The sequence below is a fragment of the Xenopus tropicalis genome, chromosome 1 (genome assembly GCF_000004195.4).
Source record: "Xenopus tropicalis strain Nigerian chromosome 1, UCB_Xtro_10.0, whole genome shotgun sequence".
Classification (NCBI taxonomy): Eukaryota; Metazoa; Chordata; class Amphibia; order Anura; family Pipidae; genus Xenopus; species Xenopus tropicalis.
In genome coordinates, this window is record NC_030677.2 from 214408858 (window position 1) to 214434571 (window position 25714).

Below are 25714 nucleotides of genomic sequence, written 5' to 3' on the forward strand. Positions count from 1 at the left end.
TGAAACGTTTTCAAGGAAAAAACTCAGAAAAGGCCAGTTGTTTTAGACTTAATTCTACTAGGCACAGAGCATTGACGATGATCAGATTGTGCATATTTGCAAATGTGAAACTGCAAAACAAATGTGGGAGGAGCTACAGAAAGTACATGAGAGGGCAAATCTCAGCAATAAACTGTACCTAATTAGAAAGATGTACCAGACTAAGCTGATGAAAGGCCGGCATATGCAGGACTATATAGGAAGCACCTTAGAAATGGTGGAACACCTGTGAGGTGTAGGGGAAGAAATAAAAGACGTTCATGTTGCAGCACTGCTGCTCAGCGGCCTTCCAGAGAGTTATGAGACACTTGTCACAGCGCTAGATGCACGGCCAGATGGTGAGCTTACACTTGGGTATGTTACAGGCAAGCTTGTAGATAATACAAGCGTAAAGCAGAAAGTGCAAATGACAAATCTGCTACAGAAACAGAGACTGCACTAAAAACTAAAGATCAAACTAAAAACCCTAATGCACTGCGTGAAACACGTGAATGTTATGTTTGCAAAAAGCCAGGCCATTTAAAGGCAAACTGCCGAGTGTGGAAAGCTAGAATGAATCAGCTGAAGGGGCAAGCTAACCAACACAAGGCCAAAAGTGTTACAGGAGAAATGGAAGACACAAATGCAGAGCGTGCCTTTCACTCCAAAGAGGATGGAGCATCAATGCACAACTGGTGTATTGACTCAGGAGCTACAAGTCATATGACCAATGATAAGAAATTCTTCACTCAGCTTGATCAATGTAAAGCAGAAAGAATTGCTACAGCTATTGGGCAATATATGGTCTCTGAGGGAGTGGGGGAAGGTTTTCTTCACTGCCCTGTCTCCAAAACAGTCACCAGAAAGATACCTGTCAAGAATGTCCTATATGTCCCAGCTCTTGAAAGTAATTTGTTGTCTGTGAAAAAGCCAACTAAGCAAGGGAATACAGTTACATTTAAAGGTAATAACTGCATTATCACAAAGGGGAGTTGCATAATCGCCAAAGGAAAAATCAGAGATGAACTTTATCAGCTGGACTGTAAGGAAATGGTTAAGGCTGCCAAAGAGGAAAGACATGTGAACTGTATTCATACATGGCACCGTCGTCTTGGGCACAGAAATCCTGAAGCCATAAAAAGGCCAGATCAGCATTGTGGTATAAAAACTGATGCATGTAGTAAGCAAATGAAATGTTCTAGCTGCATAAAGGGGAAAATGACTAAGAAACCTTTTCCAAAAGCAAGCAACAGCCAAGCTCAACAACCCCTGGACCTAATTCACACAGATCTATGTGGTCCAATGAAAACTCAGACTCCAGGAAAGAAGAAATATTTTCTTACATTTATTGATGATTTCTCAAGGTACACAGTAGTCTGCCTGCTGCACAGCAAGGATGAAGTTCCAGAGAAGCTTGAAGAGTATCTTGCTCAAGTAAGCAATACAATTAGCAAAATGCCAAAAATACTGCGTGCAGACAATGGGACTGAATACACAAGTGGCAAAACACAAGCCATTCTGAGAAAACATGGAATTATGTTTCAGACTACTGTACCATACAACCCAGAGCAAAATGGTGCTGCAGAGAGAATGAACCGCACATTGTATGAAAGTGGAAGAAGCACGCTCTTTGATGCAGATATGCCAACCATGTATTGGGGAGAAGCAATTGTGACAGCCTGCTACCTTCAAAACCGCTTACCCAGAAAAGCAATAGAAAAGATTCCATTCGAGCTATGGAATGAAAAGAAACCAGACTTGAGGCACATTAAAATCTTTGGAAGCAAAGCCTATGTACATGTTCCCAAAGAAAAGCGCACAAAGTGGGAAGCTTGGGCTGAGGGAGGGACACTTGTTGGCTATAGTGAATCTCAAAAGGGTTACAGAATCCTACACCCAAACACCAACAAAGTAACAATCAGCAGAAGTGTGATTATTGATGAAAACTCTGTAGGGCTGATTCACTAAAGTGCATTAAAACGTGCGCTATTTATAGCATGTGGTAAAAATTTTATCACGTCTAAATTTTTGCGACTTAACGCATGATTCACTATAAGCTCACTTGCGCTATTTTACGCGCAAGGTGCTGTATAAATGTTTATTTGCAAAAAAAACAATAAAAATATAAGTAAGAAAAAAAAAGAAGTGCTAGAGATAATAAAATGTGGGGGGCATTTAAGAATATTTAGCCAAATACTTAGGGGTCCGTTTGCTAAAGTGGCTTAAATTAAGTGGGAGATTTTAGACACAGAATAAATGGCAAATATGTTATGGGCACTTTATTAAACGGGGACAGATATAATATTGCAATTATTCTGGCAACAAAACATTGGATTGGCAGTTATCCCACTCGCCAGAAAATACGCTACGTACTAATTAGCGCAAGTTTTACTATTCAGCAAAATGGGCTAAAGGCAAAATTGTTGGCAGAATATTTGCAAACATTTAACCCATATAGTATATTGATGTGTTACTGATAAATGTAAGGGTGTAGGGGAAACTACATGAAAGTATAGAATACCATATCAAGGAAGGATAAATAATTAGACATTAACCAGTTCAAAAGTAGAAAAATAACAACTTTTATTTTAACAATAAAATCTTTAAAACATTTAAAAAAAAAACTTAGGCCTTGCTGGCCATGTCCCCCCAACTGGGCCTTTATAGTGTTCAGGTCCTCCTGCATTGACCAAAGTGTGGGGTCAGTCCACCCAGGTGTTGTTTGGGTCCCCACATCTTCGGTCTGTCATGATGGACCCTCATCCGCAGGAGGACCTGGTGCCCAGTGTTTGGCCTGGGGAGAGTCCTGGGCTGGTGGTGTAGCCGGGGGGTTCTTAGGTGCCTGGGGGTCCTTGGGGGCCTGGGGAGCCTCTGCAGCCTGGGGTGCCTGGGGTTGGGCCTGGGGATGAGGCACCAGCTGAAGTTCTGTGAGATAGTATTGCAAGATGTTATTTTGTGTAATATATATATATATATACATTCATACACCATCATAAATAACAGGGCCCCTCACAACAACATTTTTTGGGCCCCCCTCCTCCCACGCCCCCAATGAACTCCCCCCTCCCCCTGTGAACCCTCACATCAATACAAAGGACATACAGACATTGTTAGCCAGGGCCCCCTAAAGCATTCGTGGCCCTTCCCCCAAATGTCTCACACTATGGGCCGCTCCCTGCTGCTTCCCCCCTGCTTTAAACTTATTTATGCATATGTATTTGAAAATAGATGTGTATATATATATATGTGTATGTGTGTGTGTATATATAAATATATACAATAGGAAGTGCTGGGAAGCTGCACACCATAAGGAACAATAATACCCGGGTGCCTGTGGCAAAACAAAATCTAGACAGGCATGGGGTGACAGCACACACAGGATTTTCACAAGGAGTCACAAAGATGTGAAATAATATTCAGAGGTTTATTGTGAGCAACGTTTCAGTTCCTCAAAGGAACTTTTGTCATCCCTGACATTTCTTACATTTGTACTTTTAGTTCAAATGACTTGCTAAATCTTTTACTGAACGTATACTGTAACAGCATAATAAAGTACAATAATTACCTTCCGCAATTTCAGCCACCAGGTCGGAATTCCTGTGCTTTAGGTCCGACCATAACCGCTGCAGCAGGCGGAGGTCCACATTAAGGGCAAACCTGGCACGCAACCCATCTTGGATGTCGCGCAGGATTGCCCTCTTCCTCTCATGGACCCCTAAGGGCCCCAGCGGCAGATTATCATATCCTGAGCGCAGGAAAAAGCTCACAATGTAGCGCCTCTCCCCCTGTAGCAGCTCAGAAACCCCAGGCATGATGCTCACTGTGTGTGACTCCAGGCTCAATGACACAAAATGGCCGCAAGTCACACATGTCATGAGATTACAAAGTCGCTACAAAATGGGCGCAAGTCACGCGTGTCACAAGATTACAAAGTCGTGACAAAAAACTCGCCAAAATATACATACTGTAGTATTGTATTTGTGCGACTAAATATTCACCGCTATAGTAGCGAATATGCACGCCATGTTAGCCATACATGCCAATACTTAAGTAAAATTTTGTAAAAAAACATAGACTTGAATACACTGAATAACACTGTAAGTCCATATTTTATTGCCAAAAACTCATTTACTGTACTTTTCTATAATTTATCGCCTGCCTGTAGTAGGAGTTAATTTTCGCATAGCCGAATGTGATATTTAGCGCGCCTAATTGTTTGTGAATCATGCGATCGTATTCTTTTCTGTGCGCAAATTAACGCATGCGTTAAAATGAACGCATGCGGTATCCGACTTAATGCACATGGTAATACTGTTGTGAATCGTGCTAATTGTTGCTTCTATTTTAATGCAAAAAAAGTGCGATAAAATTTATCGCACTTTAGTGAATCAACCCTTGTATGTCTAAAGTGTCATGATGTTATAACAACTGCTCAATCTACAGAAGAGCCTCAACCAATACTACAGAGCACAGAAACTGTCAGTGTAAGTGTTACAGAAACTAAGGCAGAAAATGAAACCTCTACAACTTCAGCCAGAAAGTCCTCAAGAAGCAATAAGGGCATCCCAGCTAAACGCTTGTCCTATATGGTTCATACAGCACCACAGTCTGAACCAGCTTCATGGGAGGAAATGCAAAAGTTGCCTATCCCTGAGAAGCTCAGAACAAGAATGGGACTAATGTGAGAAGTATTTGTTGAGTGGGGTTGTTAGACTAGTGTTTGTACCTTCTCTCTAATATACTGTTATATGGTTATGTTCTGCCAGTAGGTGTCAGTATACATACAGTGAAAGTTCGGCAACGTGCGTCCGCACCCAAGTGACGCGGTTCAGCGTGCGTCTTGCTGCAAGTGCGTCCTCGCGTATTGGCACCATCCTGTTAGTTTAAATAGTCGCCTAGAATCCACCATCTTTGCTTGGTTATCAAGTTTACTCTTGCGCCTGGCGTTTATCCTGATCCCGTTCCTTCGTTTTTTAACCTTGCCTGACCTTCGCTTCTGAACCTGTTCTGCCCACCTCGACCCGGACCTGCCTGACTATTCTCTTGAATCTCTCTGTGGGTCCAAGAAAACATATGATGCGGCCACTGATTTCTCCTCTTCCTCTCGTTCCCCAATGGACGGATCACTCTGGGTTCTTTAACTTTGCCAAGGTTCTCTTGAATAAATCTCTGTGGTTATTTTATTAACTAAAAAACGCCCATAGACTCCAATGGCCAAAAACAAAAGTCACGCTGTAAAGAAATCTTTGCAAATTTTTTCCGTTTATATGTGAGATCTACATGTTCTGGTTCTTCTTGATGCTGCAAATAAGTCAAGATGAGCTGAGTTGAACTTAGTGAACGGTCCATTTATCCAGATTGGGCTGAGAAATTCTGATTTGGAACCAATGAGAAAAGAGTCTTTTGGCCTTTAGTGGAACCACCAGAAGTTGGCGCCGCTGCATCATTTATGTTACAGTCTGTATTTAAAGGAGACATATTGGATAAATGGGAAAAAACACTAATTTTGTAGGCAATTATGAATAATATCCGGTGCTGGTTTCCCTTTGGGCTAAACATTAACCCTATCTGTAACAATGGCCCCTTTATTGGAGCTCCCTATAGATCCTCTCACTTCTCTGTCCGAGTTTGAAATGGAGAGTGGGCGTGTCCTAACAGTCAGAAGCCAGAAGCACAGTAGGAGGGGGAGAGCCAATCACAGCCCTGCACTCAAACAAGCACAGACAGGCTTCAGTTCCCTATCAGGTCAGCCTAGCTGCTGATTGGTTCCTATCCTACAGTGCAGGGTACGGAGGGCCGCCGGCTCCCCAGCTCATCCAGAGAATTCAGCCTGCAGGAAGTGGAACAGATGGGCGGGGCTAGTGGGGTTTGGGGGGAATTTCTCAAAAAAATCAGTCCAAAACACAACTTTTTAAGCACATTCCTTCTATATCTACAGGAGTATAATTCCCTGGTACATTCATCATTTTTATAGGATATGTCTCCTTTAACTATCACACATGTTTTTTTTAAGTATGCAAAAACTTATATCAATATCAATATCAATGAAATCATTTAAAAAGACATAAACCTAATAACCAGCATTATTAAACTATTATTATGAAATTATTACGAAAAAGTAGATAACATAATACATAGCAAACATCTCAGATAACATATATGTGTAGGGATCTCTAAATGTGGGCCCCTTAGGATGGGTCCCCTTGGGATGTAGGCCCCAGAGGGTGGCACTGTGGTATTGGGACATCTGGGATGTTAGCAGTTAAAAAGGATTTTCCCTGTAGTTCAGGCAGTAGCCACTAGGTGGTGTGTTAGGTATAAAAAGGGAATTCTCCCATGTTCAGCAGGTTTTTTAGCCTGGGACTTCCCTCAGTTAGGTGGAGATTCCTAATCCAGGGGTGCTCAGGCGTGAGTACTGGGGTGAGGCGAGAGTACTGGCACACACAGGCAGCATAAGGCAGGCAGAGTATGGCACACACAGGCAGCATAGGGCAGGCAGAGTATGGCCCACACAGTCAGCATAGGGCAGGCAGAGTATGACACACACAGACAGCGTAGGGCAGGCAGAGTATGGCACACACAGGCAGCATAGGGCAGGCAGAGTATGGCACACACAGGCAGCATAGTGCAGGCAGAGTATAGTACACACAGGCAGCATAGGGCAGGCAGAGTATGGGACACACAGGCAGCATAGGGCAGGCAGAGTATGGCACACACAGGCAGGGAAGGGCAGGCAGAGTATGGCACACACAGGCAGCATAGTGCAGGCAGAGTATAGTACACACAGGCAGCATAGGGCAGGCAGAGTATGGGACACACAGGCAGCATAGGGCAGGCAGAGTATGGCACACACAGGCAGCATAGTGCAGGCAGAGTATGGAACACACAGGCAGCATAGGGCAGGCAGAGAATAGTACACACAGGCAGCATAGGGCAGGCAGAGTATGGGACACACAGGCAGCATAGGGCAGGCAGAGTATGGCACACACAGGCAGCATAGGGCAGGCAGAGTATGGCACACACAGGCAGCATAGTGCAGGCAGAGTATAGTACACACAGGCAGCATAGGGCAGGCAGAGTATGGGACACACAGGCAGCATAGGGCAGGCAGAGTATGGCACACACAGGCAGCATAGGGCAGGCAGAGTATGGCACACACAGGCAGCATAGGGCAGGCAGAGTATGGCACACACAGGCAGGGAAGGGCAGGCAGAGTATGGCACACACAGGCAGCGTAGGGCAGGCAGTGTATGGCACACACAGGCAGAGTAGGGCAGGCAGAGTATGGCACACACAGGCAGCATAGGGCAGGCAGAGTATGGCACACACAGGCAGCATAGGGCAGGCAGAGTATGGCACACACAGGTAGCATAGGGCAGGCAGAGTATGGCACCCACAGGCAGCATAGGGCAGGCAGAGTATGGCAAACACAGGCAGCATAGGGCAGGCAGAGTATGACACACACAGGCAGCATAGGGCAGGCAGAGTATGGCACACACAGGCAGCATAGGGAAGGCAGAGTTTGGCACAGACAGGCAGCATAGGGCAGGCAGAGTGTGGAACACACAGGCAGCATAGGGCAGGCAGAGTATGGCTAGACTTAGGATACAAGTAGGGAACTTTTTTATTTATTAAGGAAATATCCTGATGATTAAGATTTTTAATGGTACAGAAATATCAGATTCATCTCTGGCTTTATATCTATCAAACAGTGTGTGTCTCTATGTGAGTAGATGTGGGTAGGTATGTTTCTCAGTGTTCATACCTCTCAGGAAGCCCCTTGGGAGACAGAATTTAGTTTCTTAGTTGTCAAAACTGGAGCCATGCGGCCGTATGGTACTGGGTGCTGCTAATGAGACATGAGGGGAACAGGAGAAGCCGAGATGTTGCACCTATGGAGCTATGGAGTCAGCTCAGCTAGGCGGTACTGCCCTAACTGTATCAGACTGGTAAAAGCTTACAGTTGATTGGTTGCCATGTGTTACAGGACCAGGGTAATATTTGTTCCTACGTTTTCCCCAATAATTCACAATAAATCTCAGAATAAATAAGTGCCAGAAAGACACAATTAGGGGGTATTTATGCCATATTTCCCACCCCGTAACCCTCGGTCTCAGCAGGAAACTAACACTAACACAGAAATTTCCCAAGAGGAAGTAGCTCTGACCACAGAGATGTTACGGGGCCCGACAGGACATGATAAAGCAGGATGGGGCATTGCTCAGGGTACAGAGCAGTGCGGGGGGTTTGGGGGGGTCTGAGAAAAATAATATATCACTGAATGGATCCAACATACGATCACTGGGGGTACTAAAATGTTATGTACCCCCCCCAGTGATTGTTACCTGATACCCCAGGCTGGTGCTCCTGTCAGCAGAAAACTGCCCCAGCCCGGGGTACCTGGGAGAGAGCAATCCTCTTCTTGCTTCTTTCTTTGTACCAATAGAGTGAAAACCCAAACTTAACCAAAACAGTCTGCCTGGGGTATCAGTTAAATGATTTCTATCTCTGGGGGGCACCTAACACTTGGCACCCCCCCTCTGTGATTGTACCTTTTCCTTTCAACCCTCACCCTTCCCATGATCCTTCCAGTAAAGCAGCACTTTCTCTCACCTTCAGTCCTTACCACTTCAGCTGGGGGTCAGTTCCCTGCACCCACTTCCCTTTCAGTAAATGAGCACATCCTGGTATTACCTGTGAGCATTTAACCAGGGCACGGCTCTCTGTAGCTAATTAGAGAACGCAAACCCGGTGCATGGTTAGTAGGTACATGTGGATAATAGAGATATTTATATACAACACTTCATCGTATCCATCCAAGAAAGCAAACGATTGGGCAAGATACAGAGCCGGTTTCCTCGAATGCACTTGACCTGCCCCCCCCTTCCTCCAGTGACAATGATGATGATGATGATGATGAGGAAACTGAGCCCTGAGTGGGTTGTGAAACAAAGAGACATGTGAGTGAGAGACGTCTCTCTGGTCAGAGCGAGTGCGGTGTCGGTGGGAGGATGAGGCTTCTCTATCTCTGGGGGCTGCTGCTCTTTGCTGGTGAGTCTGGGATTTATTCTTAGCCAATCGGGAAGGAGGATCCCAGGGTTTGTGGTCACTCAGTCTAGAACTAAAACTCCCAGCATCCCTTCTCAAGCTGTTAAGCCAACAATTCGATAGACAAATACATTGAAAGAAAGGGCAAGTTAACTTTATAATTAACTATTAATGTTATATAAAGGGGATAATTCAAGACCAACTGCAATGCAGCTGTTAGTAATTTGTATAATCCAGTAACTCTAAGCAGCTTCCCAATATCCATTTGTACTCGCTGAGTTTATAGTTATGTGTAACTGTCACTGTGTCTGTCCCTTTCCCTTCCCTGCACTGCTGGTTCTGACTCCTGATACAACTCCCCAATATCCATTCATTCCTCATTCTCACTGGGTTTATAGTTATGTGTAACTGTCACTGTGTCTGTCCCTTTCCCTTCCCTGCACTGCTGGTTCTGACTCCTGATACAACTCCCCAATATCCATTCATTCCTCATTCTCACTGGGTTTATAGTTATGTGTAACTGTCACTGTGTCTGTCCCTTCCCTGCACTGCTGGTTCTGACTCCTGATACAACTCCCCAATATCCATTCATTCCTCATTCTCACTGGGTTTATAGTTATGTGTAACTGGCACTGTGTCTGTCCCTTCCCTGCACTGCTGGTTCTGACTCCTGATACAACTCCCCAATACCCATTCATTCCTCATTCTCACTGGGTTTACAGTTATGTGTAACTGTCACTGTGTCTGTCCCTTTCCCTTCCCTGCACTGCTGGTTCTGACTCCTGATACAACTCCCCAATACCCATTCATCCCTCATTCTCACTGGGTTTATAGTTATGTGTAACTGTCACTGTGTCTGTCCCTTTCCCTTCCCTGCACTGCTGGTTCTGACTCCTGATACAACTCCCCAATACCCATTCATTCCTCATTCTCACTGGGTTTATAGTTATGTGTAACTGTCACTGTGTCTGTCCCTTTCCCTTCCCTGCACTGCTGGTTCTGACTCCTGATACAACTCCCCAATATCCATTCATTCCTCATTCTCACTGGGTTTATAGTTATGTGTAACTGTCACTGTGTCTGTCCCTTTCCCTTCCCTGCACTGCTGGTTCTGACTCCTGATACAACTCCCCAATACCCATTCATCCCTCATTCTCACTGGGTTTATAGTTATGTGTAACTGTCACTGTGTCTGTCCCTTTCCCTTCCCTGCACTGCTGGTTCTGACTCCTGATACAACTCCCCAATATCCATTCATCCCTCATTCTCACTGGGTTTATAGTTATGTGTAACTGTCACTGTGTCTGTCCCTTTCCCTTCCCTGCACTGCTGGTTCTGACTCCTGATACAACTCCCCAATATCCATTCATTCCTCATTCTCACTGTGTTTATAGTTATGTGTAACTGTCACTGTGTCTGTCCCTTTCCCTTCCCTGCACTGCTGGTTCTGACTCCTGATACAACTCCCCAATATCCATTCATTCCTCATTCTCACTGTGTTTATAGTTATGTGTAACTGTCACTGTGTCTGTCCCTTTCCCTTCCCTGCACTGCTGGTTCTGACTCCTGATACAACTCCCCAATATCCATTAATTCCTCATTCTCACTGGGTTTATAGTTATGTGTAACTGTCACTGTGTCTGTCCCTTTCCCTTCCCTGCACTGCTGGTTCTGACTCCTGATACAACTCCCCAATATCCATTCATTCCTCATTCTCACTGGGTTTATAGTTATGTGTAACTGTCACTGTGTCTGTCCCTTTCCCTTCCCTGCACTGCTGGTTCTGACTCCTGATACAACTCCCCAATACCCATTCATTCCTCATTCTCACTGGGTTTATAGTTATGTGTAACTGTCACTGTGTCTGTCCCTTTCCCTTCCCTGCACTGCTGGTTCTGACTCCTGATACAACTCCCTAATAGCCATTCATCCCTCATTCTCACTGGGTTTATAAACTCCAAAAGAGCTGGTGAGAATATTATTAATAAAAAATGAAAATAACAGTAAAAAAACATAAAATATAAAAAAAAATTAAGATCATTGGCAGATTGTCTCCAAATATCACTGTGTGCAGAATATTACTAGTTAATTTAAAGGTAAACTACCCCTTTACCCCTTTTTGTCAGACTCCCACAAGCATAGTAACTAACAGTGGCATGAAATTGGGGGTTCAGTGTGCCAAAATCTCATCTTTATTGGCTACAACTCAGTCATGATGATCCCCAGTATGTTCTGGGTTATTATATATGGAATATACAGTGAGCTAAATGCCCCCCATGTGTGTTACCTGCAGGCAGAGCAGTTGGGCTCACGTGCAGTTACTTTCCCATAAGGGCCCAATAACAAAGCTGCTCTCAATGAGTTTACACAGCCAAGTGCCCCCAGATCAGTATATAAGGAGTATTTCAGGGCAGTTTCCCCAGTGGGGCCTGTTCCCCGGGTCCATAAGGAGCAGAGATTAGTTGAAAGGTTATACAGTTATACATGGAAGAGCCCGGCAGGGCTTCCCTCTGACTTTGTCCTTCTTATTCCCCCTCAGGCCTGGGCTTCTGTGATGGCAAAAAGGACAAAACTGGTCAGGGGGACAAAAAACCGTGCTGCCCCCCTCAGGAAAATAATGGTCAGAAAAAATGCAACGGGAATTCAACCAAGTGCGGCGGGGGCAATAACCAAGGCCAAAATGGAAAGTGCAAGTCGTGCCCTCCCAAGCCCCCAGGTTCACTTTCACTGCCTTTTTAAAGATAATTGTTTTATATTATTTTAACCATGTGGTTTTATACTCATCACAGACACAGAGTTTAGTGCATCACTGATATCCCTAATTACAGGTATTAATGAGGGGGTAATAATACAGAGAGAAAGAGACGGAACCATGTGAGGGGGGTATGGGGGGGGCTATAGGGAGACACTATAATAATAAGCACATCATTAGCTTTTTGCCCAAATTAATTCATTATAAGGAACAGTTAATTTAGGCAAATGTTCCAGTAATTAGAAATTATATCTGTGCATCTTAATGTCATTAATGTAGGGGGGTTCCTACCATGTCTGTTATGAGCAGATTCCAGTAATATCCAACATATCCGAGTGACTTCTGATTTATCCAGGTTATGGGGTAAATGGGAGGAGCAAGTTTGGGGCCTACACAGCCCCCAGGTTCACTTTTCACTGCCTCTTTAAAGATAATTGTTTTATTTTGACCATGTGCTTTTATGCTCATCACAGACATAGGGGCTGATTTACTAATCCACGAATCCGAATGGGAAAAAATCAGATCGGAAACGAATATTTTGCGACTTTTTCGGTTTTTTTTTTGCGATTTTTTTCGTCACCGTCGCAACTTTTTCATAGCCATTATGACTTTTGTGAATTGTGGCGACTTTTTCATAGCCATTATGACTTTTGTGAATTGTGGCGACTTTTTCATAGCCATTATGACTTTTGTGAATTGTGGCGACTTTTTCATAGCCATTATGACTTTTGTGAATTCTCGCGACTTTTTCATAGCCATTATGACTTTTGTGAATTGTCGCGACTTTTGCATAGCCATTATGACTTTTGTGAATTGTGGCGACTTTTTCATAGCCATTATGACTTTTGTGAATTGTGGCGACTTTTTCATAGCCATTATGACTTTTGTGAATTGTGGCGACTTTTTCATAGCCATTATGACTTTTGTGAATTCTCGCGACTTTTTCATAGCCATTATGACTTTTGTGAATTGTCGCGACTTTTGCATAGCCATTATGACTTTTGTGAATTGTCGCGACTTTTTCATAGCCATTATGACTTTTGTGAATTGTCGCGACTTTTGCATAGCCATTATTCGTATTGAGCGCTCGAAAAATTCGCAAAATACCGATCATTACGAAAAAAAACTCATTTCGACGCTTTTCGGATATTTGTGGATTAGTAAATGTGCCCCATAGAGTTTAGTGCATCACTGATATCCCTAATTACAGGTATTAATGAGGGGGTAATAATACAGAGAGAAAGAGAAGGAGCTATGTGAGGGGGGTATGGGGGGGGCTATAGCGGGACACTATAATAATAAGCACATCATTAGCTTTTTGCCCAAATTAATTCAGTATAAGGAACAGTTAATTTAGGAAAATGTTCCAGTAATTAGAAATAAGGGGTGACTTCTGATTTATCCAGGTTATGGGGTAAATGGGAGGAGCAAGTTTGGGGCCCCTGTGAATATTATTTTGGAAAGTAGTTCCCAGCGCATCCAAGGATGTTTTTCCCCACAGAAGGGATAAATGGGTTTGCCCCCCACATACACGTCTCTCTGCAAATCTGTCCCATTTCAGGTCTTGTAAAGCTTGGGGGTCCCCATCTGCATAATAAGGTGCGCTATGGCAGCCATCTTGCTCTTATCTTACATAGGGAGATTATTGTACCATTGTGGCCCCAGGATGTTACTATGGAAACATCACAAGGGAGGACAGACTGCTGTTTAGTTGAGATAAACTGGGTTTAACCCTTCCAGCTCCAGACACAGGGACAAAGAACATGGATTTAGATGTCAATTTCAAAAGGGCTCAGAGAAGCACATGAGTAAGTTCCCATCAAATCTAACAGTATTTTGGGTTTAGATTCCCTTTAATTGGCACCCAGTTGAGCTGACAACAGTGTGCGTCTTGCAGGGACCTATATATGTGCTCTGTGTGAGTGGGGGGATCGGAGAGGGACCCCCAGTCCTGGAAACTCTGGGAGGAGACACCAAACGGTTGGTGACAGAACTGGACAGAAGGAATAGAGAGAGAACAGAGGCAGCAAAGAGAGATATCTCCTGTGGATGAGAGAGAGACCCCGGGGCAGTAGAGGAAGAGACACAGGGAGAGGAAGAGACAGGCGAGATTGTGAGGCAGAAATGAGAGAGATTTGGAGAAATAAAACCAAAGGCGGTTTCACTTGCACCAGTCTGTTCCCTAATGTGACTGCAGAATACTGACTCACTGGGCCTCATTTATCAATGCATCGCAGCACACAAACCGACGCAATTATGATTATGCGCCATTTTGTGGGCACACGCAATTGCATATGCGTTACATTGCGTTGGTTCATTTATTTTTCCACCAGTTCTTTTTATGTGCATGTCGCAAATACTGGGCAATAATGTCGCAAGCAACAACATGTTTTTTTGGGGTGTGGCTAGGGGCGTGTTTTAAGTGCTCAATTTTTGCGACAGTGCAGCCTTTGCGCCTATATATGTGCTATTTGCGCGTATATAGGGGCAGATTTGAGCAGGCGCGGCTGCATTAAAATCTTTACGCCTGTTCATTTGTGGCGTATTTCTGACTGCGCATTCTTCAACATTTGCGCTAGTATATTCGCAGATTTGCGCTACAATAAACTAATTTAGGTATGTCATTAATAAAACCACGTTAATGTTAATTTATGATATGTTGATTAGCATTATTAGAAAAATAAAATTTTAAATAACATTTACCCTTTTTTTTAACTTTGTTCTTATCTATAAAGGCAGTTTCCCTTGTTAATGTGATGGAGCCTCTCATATCATTTTTCCATTTAAACACCAAATGACTAGATTGTTAAGTTAGGGAGTGTGTAGTTGGTTACGGGTTTATTAGAGCATTAGCTTGCGCCATCTATGCACACAATTTATGACAAGTTTTGCGTCGTCATAAGTGCAGTTTTGCGACATTATATGTGCATGTTTGTATGGCGCAGCAGTTTGCATCAACACTAGCGCATGAAACTTTAAGCGACCGTGTTTGCACTATACTGTTAAATCTGCTTATGCGCAGGGCAATAGTTTTGCCTCTGCGACTATTATAGCGATGCATTGGTAAATGAGCCCCACTGTCTCCATTAACCATTTGGCTGCTCTGCTCTAATCATGAAACAGTTAATTTGTAGAAACAGCGATTGTGAAACTGATCCGTCCCCTGCGTGTTCCGCTTTTGTGGGACTTGTTATCTACACAAACCCTTCACTGTGTGCAATGTAACATCCTCAGTGTGTGTATACAGAATATTTATATATATATATATAGAATGACTGCTAGGGGAAGTAATTGTTCCTTTTTAAATCTGGAAAACATGCATTCTGCCAAAACAATCAGCCAATAAGCATATCACACTGCTTTTCAGCCCCACAGAATTTAATTCCCACGCCTTTGCCACTTGGAGTTTGTGGGGTTGTGTAGAAACCAGTGCAGTCGTGTATTAAATAGGGATAAACAACATAAAAGAATCTATAGGGATCATTTACAAAGTGCAAGACAAGGGGCCAAATGTAATAAATGTTTGTTGCACAATGCACCTGGCCTGGGGGTTGTCAGCTCTGCTGCCCGGGAAGTGGGGCGTGACATCACAGGGGCATGGTGTGACATCATAGGGCTGGTAATTGGCCAATCACTGCATCGATTTTCTAGAATGCTGCACGGTTTTCCAAATTGGGAAAGCTAAGGAGGTAATTTTGACCCGGACAGCCCTAAACCCGGACAAGTGGCAACCCTAACCCAGCCCTGCACTTTGCTGAATTGCCTCAGGTCCCTGCACTCCCCTAAATGCCCCCGCACTCCCCCATCCCCCAAACTACACATCATTTAGGCACAAATGTTAGGGAACCCCAGCTGTGCTCTCTGGACCTAGTTCCAGCCTGGCATTAGGTGAAAGTCTCAGCCAGACCCCAATACTCTTTTGAATTATCAGTAGGGGGGCACATTTTTTAACCCCTTAGTGCCATAGCACTTGTGCCTGGGGCCATAATAAATGACTATGTACATATATGGGCTTGCACACAAAAATCCAAAAGCCCACTGGTAGAATTAAAATTCATTATTCTTTATATAGCACTTTAAAAAAGATGACATTTATCTATCTTAATCAGTAAAGGAGAAAATTAAAATCATACTTACCGTGATTTTCTTTTCCTGGCCATCCCTTTGGGCAGCATAGAACGAAAGGGTTAACCCCCCACTGACCTAACTAGACACGTCACAAAGCAAGCTGTTAAGAGCCCAGCTACCCCCCTCCTCCATGTCTTTGTAATCAAGCTATCACAAAAACATCGGGTGGGTATGCTGCCCAAAGGGATGGCCAGGAAAAGAAAATCACGGTAAGTATGATTTTAATTTTCTCCTTTCCTGGCCATCCCTGGGCAGCATAGAACGAAAGGGTTAGTGCCCAAGCAATACAAATACTTCAGGGAGGGAAAAACGACTACCACAAGGCTGCTTCAAAAATTTAATTCACTAGTACAGCGCTGCCCGAAGGACTTTCTGTCCAAAAGAGGCTGAGGCTGAAGCCCTAAGGTCTAGCTTATAGTGTTTGATAAACGTAGTAGGATTTGCCCAAGTTGCTGCCTTGCAAATGGTTTCTGACGAGGCCCCTGCTTCTGCCGCCCAGGACGATGCAATCCCTCTGGTCGAATGAGCCCGAGCTCCAAACGGCCCTAGAACACCCTGCTCCAAGTAGGCCTTCTTGATTGCCAACACAATCCACCTCCTAATTGTGGCCACTGAGGCTGCCTCACCTCTCCTTGAACCAGCTGGTATGACAAAAAGCTTCTCTGTCTTTCTGACAGATCTCGTCCTCTGGATATAAGCCTGAAGGCAACTCTTGACATCTAGTGCACCTAAGTTGCGAATTGTCGCTTCTTCTGTCAATGGCTGAAAACCCGGGAGGACAATAGGCTCCTGTATGTGAAATCTGGAGACTACTTTAGGCAGGAACTGTGGGACGGGGTGCAAAACAACCGAATCCGCTTGAAAGGAGGTATAATCCGGATTCACCGACAAGGCCTGGAGCTCACAGGCACGTCTTGCTGAAGTTAGGGCAACCAGTAAAATAGTCTTCAATGTTAAATTCCAGAGGGAGACCCTCTCCGGAGGCCAAAAGGGTGACGATCTGAAAGCTCGTAGTACTAGGGGAAGGTCCCATGTTGGCGCACAGCTCTTAGTTGGTGGTCTCAGCCTGATGGCTGCCCTAAAGAACCTTACTATCAGTGGTTCTTTTGCGTAGGCCTGCCCCAGGATGGTGGATAACGCAGAAACCTGAACTCTTAAAGTGCTGACACTGAAGTTCTTCTCCAAACCTGTTTGAAGGAAATGCAGAATTTCTGGAACAGAAGGCTGCATTACATCCACCGAATTCTCCCCTGCCCAGGTCTGGAACTGTTCCCAAATCTTCTGGTACCTTAGAGAAGTAACAGCTTTCCTAGATTTAGACAAAGTCTCTATGATTGGTGAGGAGCAGCCCTGACTTTTCAGCCTAGCCCTCTCAACTTCCAAGCCGCTAATTTTAAGCGATGCGGAGCTGGATGCAAGAATGTCCTCTGACTTAACAGATTCCTCCTGAGAGGAAGGCGTATCTGGTCGCAGACTGCTAGACTCTTTAGCAGGGGATACCATGGCCTGCGTGGCCAATCCGGAACTATGGCTATTACGTCCATCCGAGATCTCCGAATCTTTCGGAGGACTCGAGTAATTAGAGGTAGAGGAGGAAAGATATAAGCCCAGAGGCCTGTCCAGGACTGGGCGAGAGCATCTGTCGCTTGAGCCTGATGACACCAATTCCTGGAAAAAAAGGTCTCGCTTTTCGAATTGTGAGGAGTTGCCATCAAGTCTATCTGGGGTTGTCCCCAAATAGTTGTCAACCAGCAGAAGGTCTCCCTGTTCAGGCTCCACTCCCACAAACTTGCTGTTTCCGACGAAAAGGGATACAATTTCTCAAATTTTGGTTCAATAGGAACCTTCCTTGTGGTCTTTTGCCACTCTGAAGAAATTAGATCCTGTACTTCCTTATGAACAGGAAAAGTATGGGATTTCTTCCTAGAAAAGAACATTGAGGTAGGCTCTTCTTGCTCCTGCAAGACCAGGTTTTGCCTAACTAACTTGGTCAGGTTAGGGACCATCTTGAAATCAAAAGCAAGGGGAGTATTTTCTTCCTCAGCCGACTCGGACTCGGACTCTTCAGAGGTGTCTGAAGACTCTTCCTCTCTGGATAGTACTGGGGTAGACTGACCCCTGCTAGCTTCCTTGATTCCTTGCGAGACTGCTTGTCTAATCCATGAAAGGATATCAGCGGGTTGCACCTCTGATGTGGAGGGCATCTCAGTAACAGGAGAGGCAGGAACCCGAGGCTGACGAACCTGAGCCGCAACTGCCCTTCTAGGAGGTGACAGAGAGTCCTCACTAGCCGCATCCACAATGCATTTATTGCAAAATCTTTTATTTCTCTCAGTTGGGGCTTTACAGGCTCTACACGTGGGAATCCCCTCCTCCTTCTCCGCAGATCTCTTCCTTTTATGGAACGTAGGATCATCAGGGTGTCTGAAAAAATGAATACCCCTTTTAGCACTCCTTACTTTCGTAGTAAGTAAGCTTACCTGCATAGAGGACTCACCTAGTAGCTTTAGGAGCAGCACCCTTCTCGGCAGCCGGATCCATATCTGGGGCCAACAAAGCAAAAGGCAGAGTGGGCACCCACGGACACCGGCGCCGGAAATAAATAATCTCTGCCGCAAGGCACCCTCAGGCGCCCCGCCCGACGCTACCTGCTCGCTCCCCACCCTGACCGGCGCATGCTGATGACGTCAGCAGAGGCGCGCGCCGCCACACAGCGGGACGAGCAGAAGCTGCTACGGAGAGGGAAGAGCCGCAGCTACAACATAGCCCCCGGTGCTAGAGGGGATCCGGACTGAGAGAGCACTATGGCAGTCACAGGAGCCCGGATCTTCAGGCAGAGGAAGGAGTGCGTAAAAGACTGTGCCTGGAATCTAGCCCATTGGGGCTAAGGTGAGCCCTAAAAGAAAAATTCATGTCCAATTAGGTCGCCAGTGAGAGATAAAAAAAAAAGACATGGAGGAGGGGGGTAGCTGGGCTCTTAACAGCTTGCTTTGTGACGTGTCTAGTTAGGTCAGTGGGGGGTTAACCCTTTCGTTCTATGCTGCCCAGGGATGGCCAGGAAATGTACTTTTAGTGCTACATAAATAATAATGCATTGTAATACTACCATTGTGCTTTTGTACATAATGTATTGGTTTTGTTACCCTGTATGAGGGTATTCTTTTAGGCTGAATTTGCACCAAACATCCTTTCTCTATACTGTGATATTTGTAACTTGAGTGCCCTCTATTCATTTTTATTTGTCATAATAAATGACCCCATATTTTTTGACCAACAATATTATTGCCCTTACAGCCCTGACCCCCCCCCCCCCAGCTATATGTGTTTCAATATAGAGTAAAAACTACACTCCCAGAATTCCCTTCCTGAAGCACTTCCTTCCTGTGGCATCAGCCTGACTGAGAAATAAGCTCAAACCCTGTTTTATACAACAAAAACCCTTGTGGACCTTGTTTTATATAGAGATGGAAATTGCCCCTCTCCATGGAAATGAGAACATTTGCCTACTATATTGGGTCTTTGCAACCCACAGTGGTGTAAGGCTGATGGGTCAGTACCTGAAGGTCTGTGTAGGAACAGTACCGGTCCGTTTGGGCACAGCCCCCTTCTCTCTGTTCTGCCTGTGCAGCAGGTACCACTTAGGGGCGATTTACTAATCCACGAACGGATCGAAAGCGTCCGAATGCATTTTTCTCGTAATGATCGGTATTTTACGATTTTTTCCGTTGCCGTCGCGACTTTTTCGTAAATTGTTGCGACTTTTTCGTAGCCGTTACAACTTGCGCGAATTGTCGCAACTTTTTCGTAGGTGTCGCGAAAAAATCGGAAAGGTTTGCCCGCCGTTTACTAGCGCTCAATACGAAAAAGTCGCGACAATTCACGCAAGTCGGAACGGCTACGAAAAAGTCACGACAATTCGCGCAAGTCGTAATGGCTACGAAAAAGTCATGACAATTCACAAAAGAGTTGCAACGGCGAAGAAAAAAATTGCAAAAAATACAAAAAAGTCGCAAAATGTTCGTTTCCAAATCAGCCCCTTAGAGTCAATGGAGGTGATGATGAAGAAGTCCAGTTACCAGGAGAGGAGGTTGAAGTGTGTATCTAGGGAAGTTACCAATAAATGGCTTTTATGGCAGAGAAAATATATACTTATTTGTTGCAGTTGGTCTCTTATTGAAGAGTCTAAGCCACAGTGGGCCTGATTCACTAAAGTGCGATAAAAATTATCGCACGTTTTTTTTCGTTAAATTTGTCGCGATTATTAGAGTGCGATTCACCATAGTATTATCGCGTGCGATTCACCATAGTATTATCTCGTGCGATAAGTCGCCATTTTCGCATGCAGTATTTCCCGCGCTAGTTTTAACGCATGTGTTCATTTCCGCACTGAAAAGAATACGATCGCATGATTCACTATAACTTTTGCGCGCTAAATATCGCATTCGGCTATGCGAAAATTAACTCCTACTACAGGCAGGCGATAAATTATAGAAAAGTACAGTAAATGAGTTTTTGCCAATAAAATATGGACTTACAGTGTTATTTATTCAGTCTGTGTCTTTTTACTCAATTTTACTAAAGTCTTGGCCTGTATGGAATTTCCCTACTAATATACAGTACTATAGCGGTAAAAATTTAGTCGCGATATTATACAGTACTATAGCGGTGACTATTTAGTCGGATAATATACAGTACTATAGCGGTGACTATTTAGTCGGATAAAATACAGTACTATAGCGGTGAGTATTTAGTCGGATAATATACAGTACTATAGCGGTGAGTATTTAGTCGGATAATATACAGTACTATAGCGGTGAATATTTAGTCGCCATAATATACAGTACTATAGCGGTGAGTATTTAGTCGCCATAATATACAGTACTATAGCGGTGGATATTTAGTCGCCATAATATACAGTACTATAGCGGTGAGTATTTAGTCGCCATAATATACAGTACTATAGCGGTGAATATTTAGTCGCCATAATATACAGTACTATAGCGGTGAATATTTAGTCGGATAATATACAGTACTATAGCGGTGAGTATTTAGTCGCCATAATATACAGTACTATAGCGGTGAGTATTTAGTCGGATAATATACAGTACTATAGCGGTGAGTATTTAGTCGCCATAATATACAGTACTATAGCGGTGAGTATTTAGTCGCCATAATATACAGTACTATAGCGGTGAATATTTAGTCGCCATAATATACAGTACTATAGCGGTGAATATTTAGTCGCCATAATATACAGTACTATAGCGGTGAGTATTTAGTCGCCATAATATACAGTACTATAGCGGTGAGTATTTAGTCGCCATAATATACAGTACTATAGCGGTGAATATTTAGTCGCCATAATATACAGTACTATAGCGGTGAGTATTTAGTCGCCATAATATACAGTACTATAGCGGTGGATATTTAGTTGCGATATTATACAGTACTATAGCGGTGAATATTTAGTCGCGATATTATACATTACTATAGCGGTGAATATATTGTCGCCAAAATATACAGTACTATAAAGGTAAATCTTTAGTCGCACAATATACATTACTAGGTATAATAATTATAGAAAAGTACAGTAAATGAGTTTTTGGCAATAAAATATGGACTTACAGTGTTATTTATTCAGTCTGTGTTTCCCCTAGAGTGACGCAGCCGCCAGTTTGCAGGGAAATGGTAATTTTTAATACAGTAATTTTACCAAAGTATTGGCGTGTATGGCTAACATGGCGTGCGTTCATTTGCGCGACTATTTATATGCGGCTACAAGTGATGAAATGTTTCGCCAGGCATGGATTCGCACGAATTTTTGGATGTGTGGAGAATTTTCGCGTGGCGAATTTTTTTATGTGTTTTACCATTGGCGGATGGTTTTGCGAAAAAATTTGCTGCAGAAAAATTCGCCACACGTCCAAAAATTCACTGCGAATCCAAGCCTGGCGAAACATTTCACGCCATGTTAGCCATACACGCCAATATATATTTTTATTGGTTTTTGGGCTTTTTTTTGCAAATAAACATTTATACAGCACCTCTCTAGCACTCTGTGCTCTCCCAGGGCAAAATGTTGCCAGTTGTATGCTGCCGGTTGCGGAAAATACCGCGCATGCTATTTATCGCGACAAACCTAACGCATAAAATACTGCTCGTAAAAAAGCACAAGTATGCTTACAGTGAATCGTGCAAAAAGTCGCGAAAATTAAGACGCGATAAAATTTTTAGCGCACGCTATAAATAGCGAACGTTTTATCGCACTTTAGTGAATCAGGCCCAGTGTGTTCCACCAATGCCAGTTACCTTCCAGTTCAGCCTCCTGGTCCCACAGCTACATGGCGCCATTATGGATGGGGGTCTCTGTCTATGGGAACGAGCAGTCTCGCCCCAACAGTATCTACCAACCATCCAACAGCAAAGTCCACTTTCACTGTCACTCGGTTCTGGTGCATAATAATAATTGGCATTAGGGATGCACCAAATCCAGGATTCGGATCAGGCTTGGGCCAAGATTCAGCCATTTTCAGCAGGATTCGTATGTAGCCAAACCCATGCCTATGGCCAAACCAAATCCAAATCTTTAAAATTAAAATCACATGACACGGCACATAAACACAGAAGTTGAGCATTTTTGCTGCATATGCAAAGTAGGATTTGGATTCATTTCTGTATTTGACTGAATCTTTAACAAAGGATTCAGGGTTCGGCTGAATCCCAACTTCAGTGCCCCCCTAATTTGTATAATGGAGAATTCCACTGCCTTTAACATCATTGGTTCCATGTTATTCATCCCTCTCTGTCATTTGCTCACAGGCTCAGGGTCCGGGGAGTCTTCTGAGGAGAAACGTAAGGAGAACAGTTCTGAAGATTGTAATAAAACCAAGACCAACTTACCTGCCCCTACATATAATACATATAATACGGCCGGTACCAGCACCACGGGCAGCACCGAAACCCCCACATTTACTGAGCGCCACAAATTAAATAACTCACAGGAGGAGGAGACTGACCCTGGGGAAGATGGGAGCACCAATGACAATCATGATGACCAGTAAGATATATTCATTATACTGGGGGGTTTTACATATTAAATATTTCTGTGAATTCACTTCCTACTCATATTCTATTGGACCGGGAGTGCAATGATATTTCCTACTCACAGTAAGGCAAACATAGTAACCAATGAAATAAAGGGAAACATCAACCAAAGGAAACACAAATGTACAAATATCAGCATCTAATCTTATTTCCAATACAAAAGAGAAAAGAAGAAACTAAATTCCCCATGTAGCAATGTAAGGTCCGACTCATGAAACAGAAATCAATGTTTATTAAGAATTAATCAGACAGATGAAATTGTTAAAATACCCATAAAAACAAAGTGATCTCTTTTACTGAGGGGCCCCTTATTCTTAAATCAGTGGATAAAAGGATAATAATAGGGATATAACTAGGATAGTAACTGGGATATAACTAGGATAGTAACTGGGATATAACTGGACTATAACTGGGATATAACTGGGATATAAATAGGATATAACTGGGATATAACTGGGATATAACTGGGATATAACTAGGATATAACTGGGATATAACTGGGATATAACTAGGATATAACTGGGATATAACTGGGATATAACTGGGATATAACTAGGATATAACTGGGATATAACTAGGATATAACTGGGATATAAATAGGATATAACTGGGATATAACTGGGATATAAATAGGATATAACTGGGATATAACTGGGATATAACTGGGATATAACTAGGATATAACTGGGATATAACTGGGATATAACTAGGATATAACTGGGATATAACTAGGATATAACTGGGATATAAATAGGATATAACTGGGATATAACTGGGATATAAATAGGATATAACTGGGATATAACTGGGATATAAATAGGATATAACTGGGATATAACTGGGATATAACTGGGATATAACTAGGATATAACTGGGATATAACTAGGATATAACTGGGATATAAATAGGATATAACTGGGATATAACTGGGAAATAACTGGGATATAACTGGAATATAACTAGGATATAACTGGGATATAACTGGAATATAACTGGGATATAACTGGGATATAACTGGGATATAACTGGGATATAACTAGGATATAACTGGGATATAACTAGGATATAACTAGGATATAACTGGGATATAACTGGGATATAACTGGGATTATTATAACTAGGATAGTAACTGGGATATAACTAGGATATAACTGGGATATAACTAGGATATAACTGGGATATAACTGGAATATAACTGGGATATAACTGGGATATAACTGGAATATAACTGGGATATAACTAGGATATAACTGGGATATAACTGGGATATAACTGGGATATAACTGGAATATAACTGGGATATAACTAGGATATTACTGGGATATAACTGGGATATAACTAGGATATAACTGGGATATAACTGGAATATAACTGGGATATAACTGGGATATAACTGGGATATAACTGGGATATAACTAGCTGAGTGCATCGTTGGGCACAAGTGGAGAAAATCGGTTTGAGCAGAGACTTTTCTTGGAACAATTGTGACTTGTGAACATTTTTATTGAGAAATTTCAATTATAAACTTTGTTACTGATTTCTACAGGAATAGTTATAGAGCTAGTTATAGAGCAGTTTATTGTCATTGAATTACCCTCGTATCAACTGCTTTAGACACAAGGGGTAGGGGGCTGGTTCACAGCTTGTACAATCCAACAGATTTGCCGCTTTAGGTGAAGATGCTGGGGAAGACAGCTCTGAGCTGGCATGTATGGAGCGGGCTGACTCTCAGAGCCCCCTGGGAGCCGCACCTCTAATACAGGTGGGGGGAGTAGTGCTAGGGTGGGAAGGCAGCTCTGAGCTGGCATGTATGGAGCGGGCTGACTCTCAGAGCCCCCTGGGAGCCGGCACCTCTAATACAGGTGGGGGGAGTAGTGCTAGGGAGGGAAGGCAGCTCTGAGCTGGCATGTATGGGGCAGGCTGACTCTCAGAGCCCCCTGGGAGTGGCACCTCTAATACAGGTGGGGGGAATAGTGCTAGGGAGGGAAGGCAGCTCTGAGCTGGCATGTATGGGGCAGGCTGACTCTCAGAGCCCCCTGGGAGCCGGCACCTCTAATACAGGTGGGGGGAGTAGTGCTAGGAAGGGAAGGCAGGTTATAGTTGTAGGGGATTCAATTATTAGAAAGGTGGATAGGGTAATTTGTCGCAAAGACCCTACATGCCGAACTGTGTGTTGCTTGCCTGGTGCTAGGGTTCGGCATGTGGTGGAACGAGTGGACAGATTGTTGGGAGGGGCTGGGGAAGACCCGGCGGTCTTGGTACACATAGGTACCAATGACAAAGTTAGAGGAGGGGGGGAAGTCCTCAAGAACGATTTTAAAAAGCTAGGTGCGAAGTTGAGGGCGAGGACTTCCAAGGTAATTTTCTCAGAGATATTACCTGTGCCACGAGCAACATTAAGAAGGCAGCGGGAGCTCAGGGAGATTAATGCGTGGCTGAGAGATTGGTGCAGGGAGGAGGGCTTTGGGTTTCTCCAGAACTGGGCTGATTTCTCAATCGGCTACAGGCTCTTTGCCAGGGATGGGGGCACCTCAATGATGATGGGGCAGCTGCTTTGGGGGAAAAGATGGCTAGCGGGTTGGAGGAGATTTTAAACTAGGAGTGGGGGGGGAGGGTGCAGAGGGAAATTCTGTGGGAGACAGGATAGATGAGGTAGTGGGCATA

The 25714-nt window shown here is 43.8% G+C and overlaps 1 protein-coding gene across 2 annotated transcripts in view; it reads left to right on the forward strand.

The window, feature by feature from the left end:
* Nucleotides 1-8823: 8823 nt before the first annotated feature.
* Nucleotides 8824-25714, forward strand: part of LOC101733164 — a 29637-nt gene continuing 12746 nt past the window's right edge. Inside the window, exons 1-3 of one of the 2 annotated variants that reach the window (XM_004910333.4) lie at nt 8826-9069; nt 11606-11782; nt 22766-23003. In XM_004910333.4, the coding sequence (XP_004910390.2) occupies nt 9030-9069; nt 11606-11782; nt 22766-23003 (455 nt within the window). In that variant the 5' untranslated portion in view covers nt 8826-9029. Of the gene's footprint in view, nt 9070-11605; nt 11783-22765; nt 23004-25714 lie in introns of both variants that reach the window. The other variant, XM_012966707.3, reaches the window with a different exon arrangement.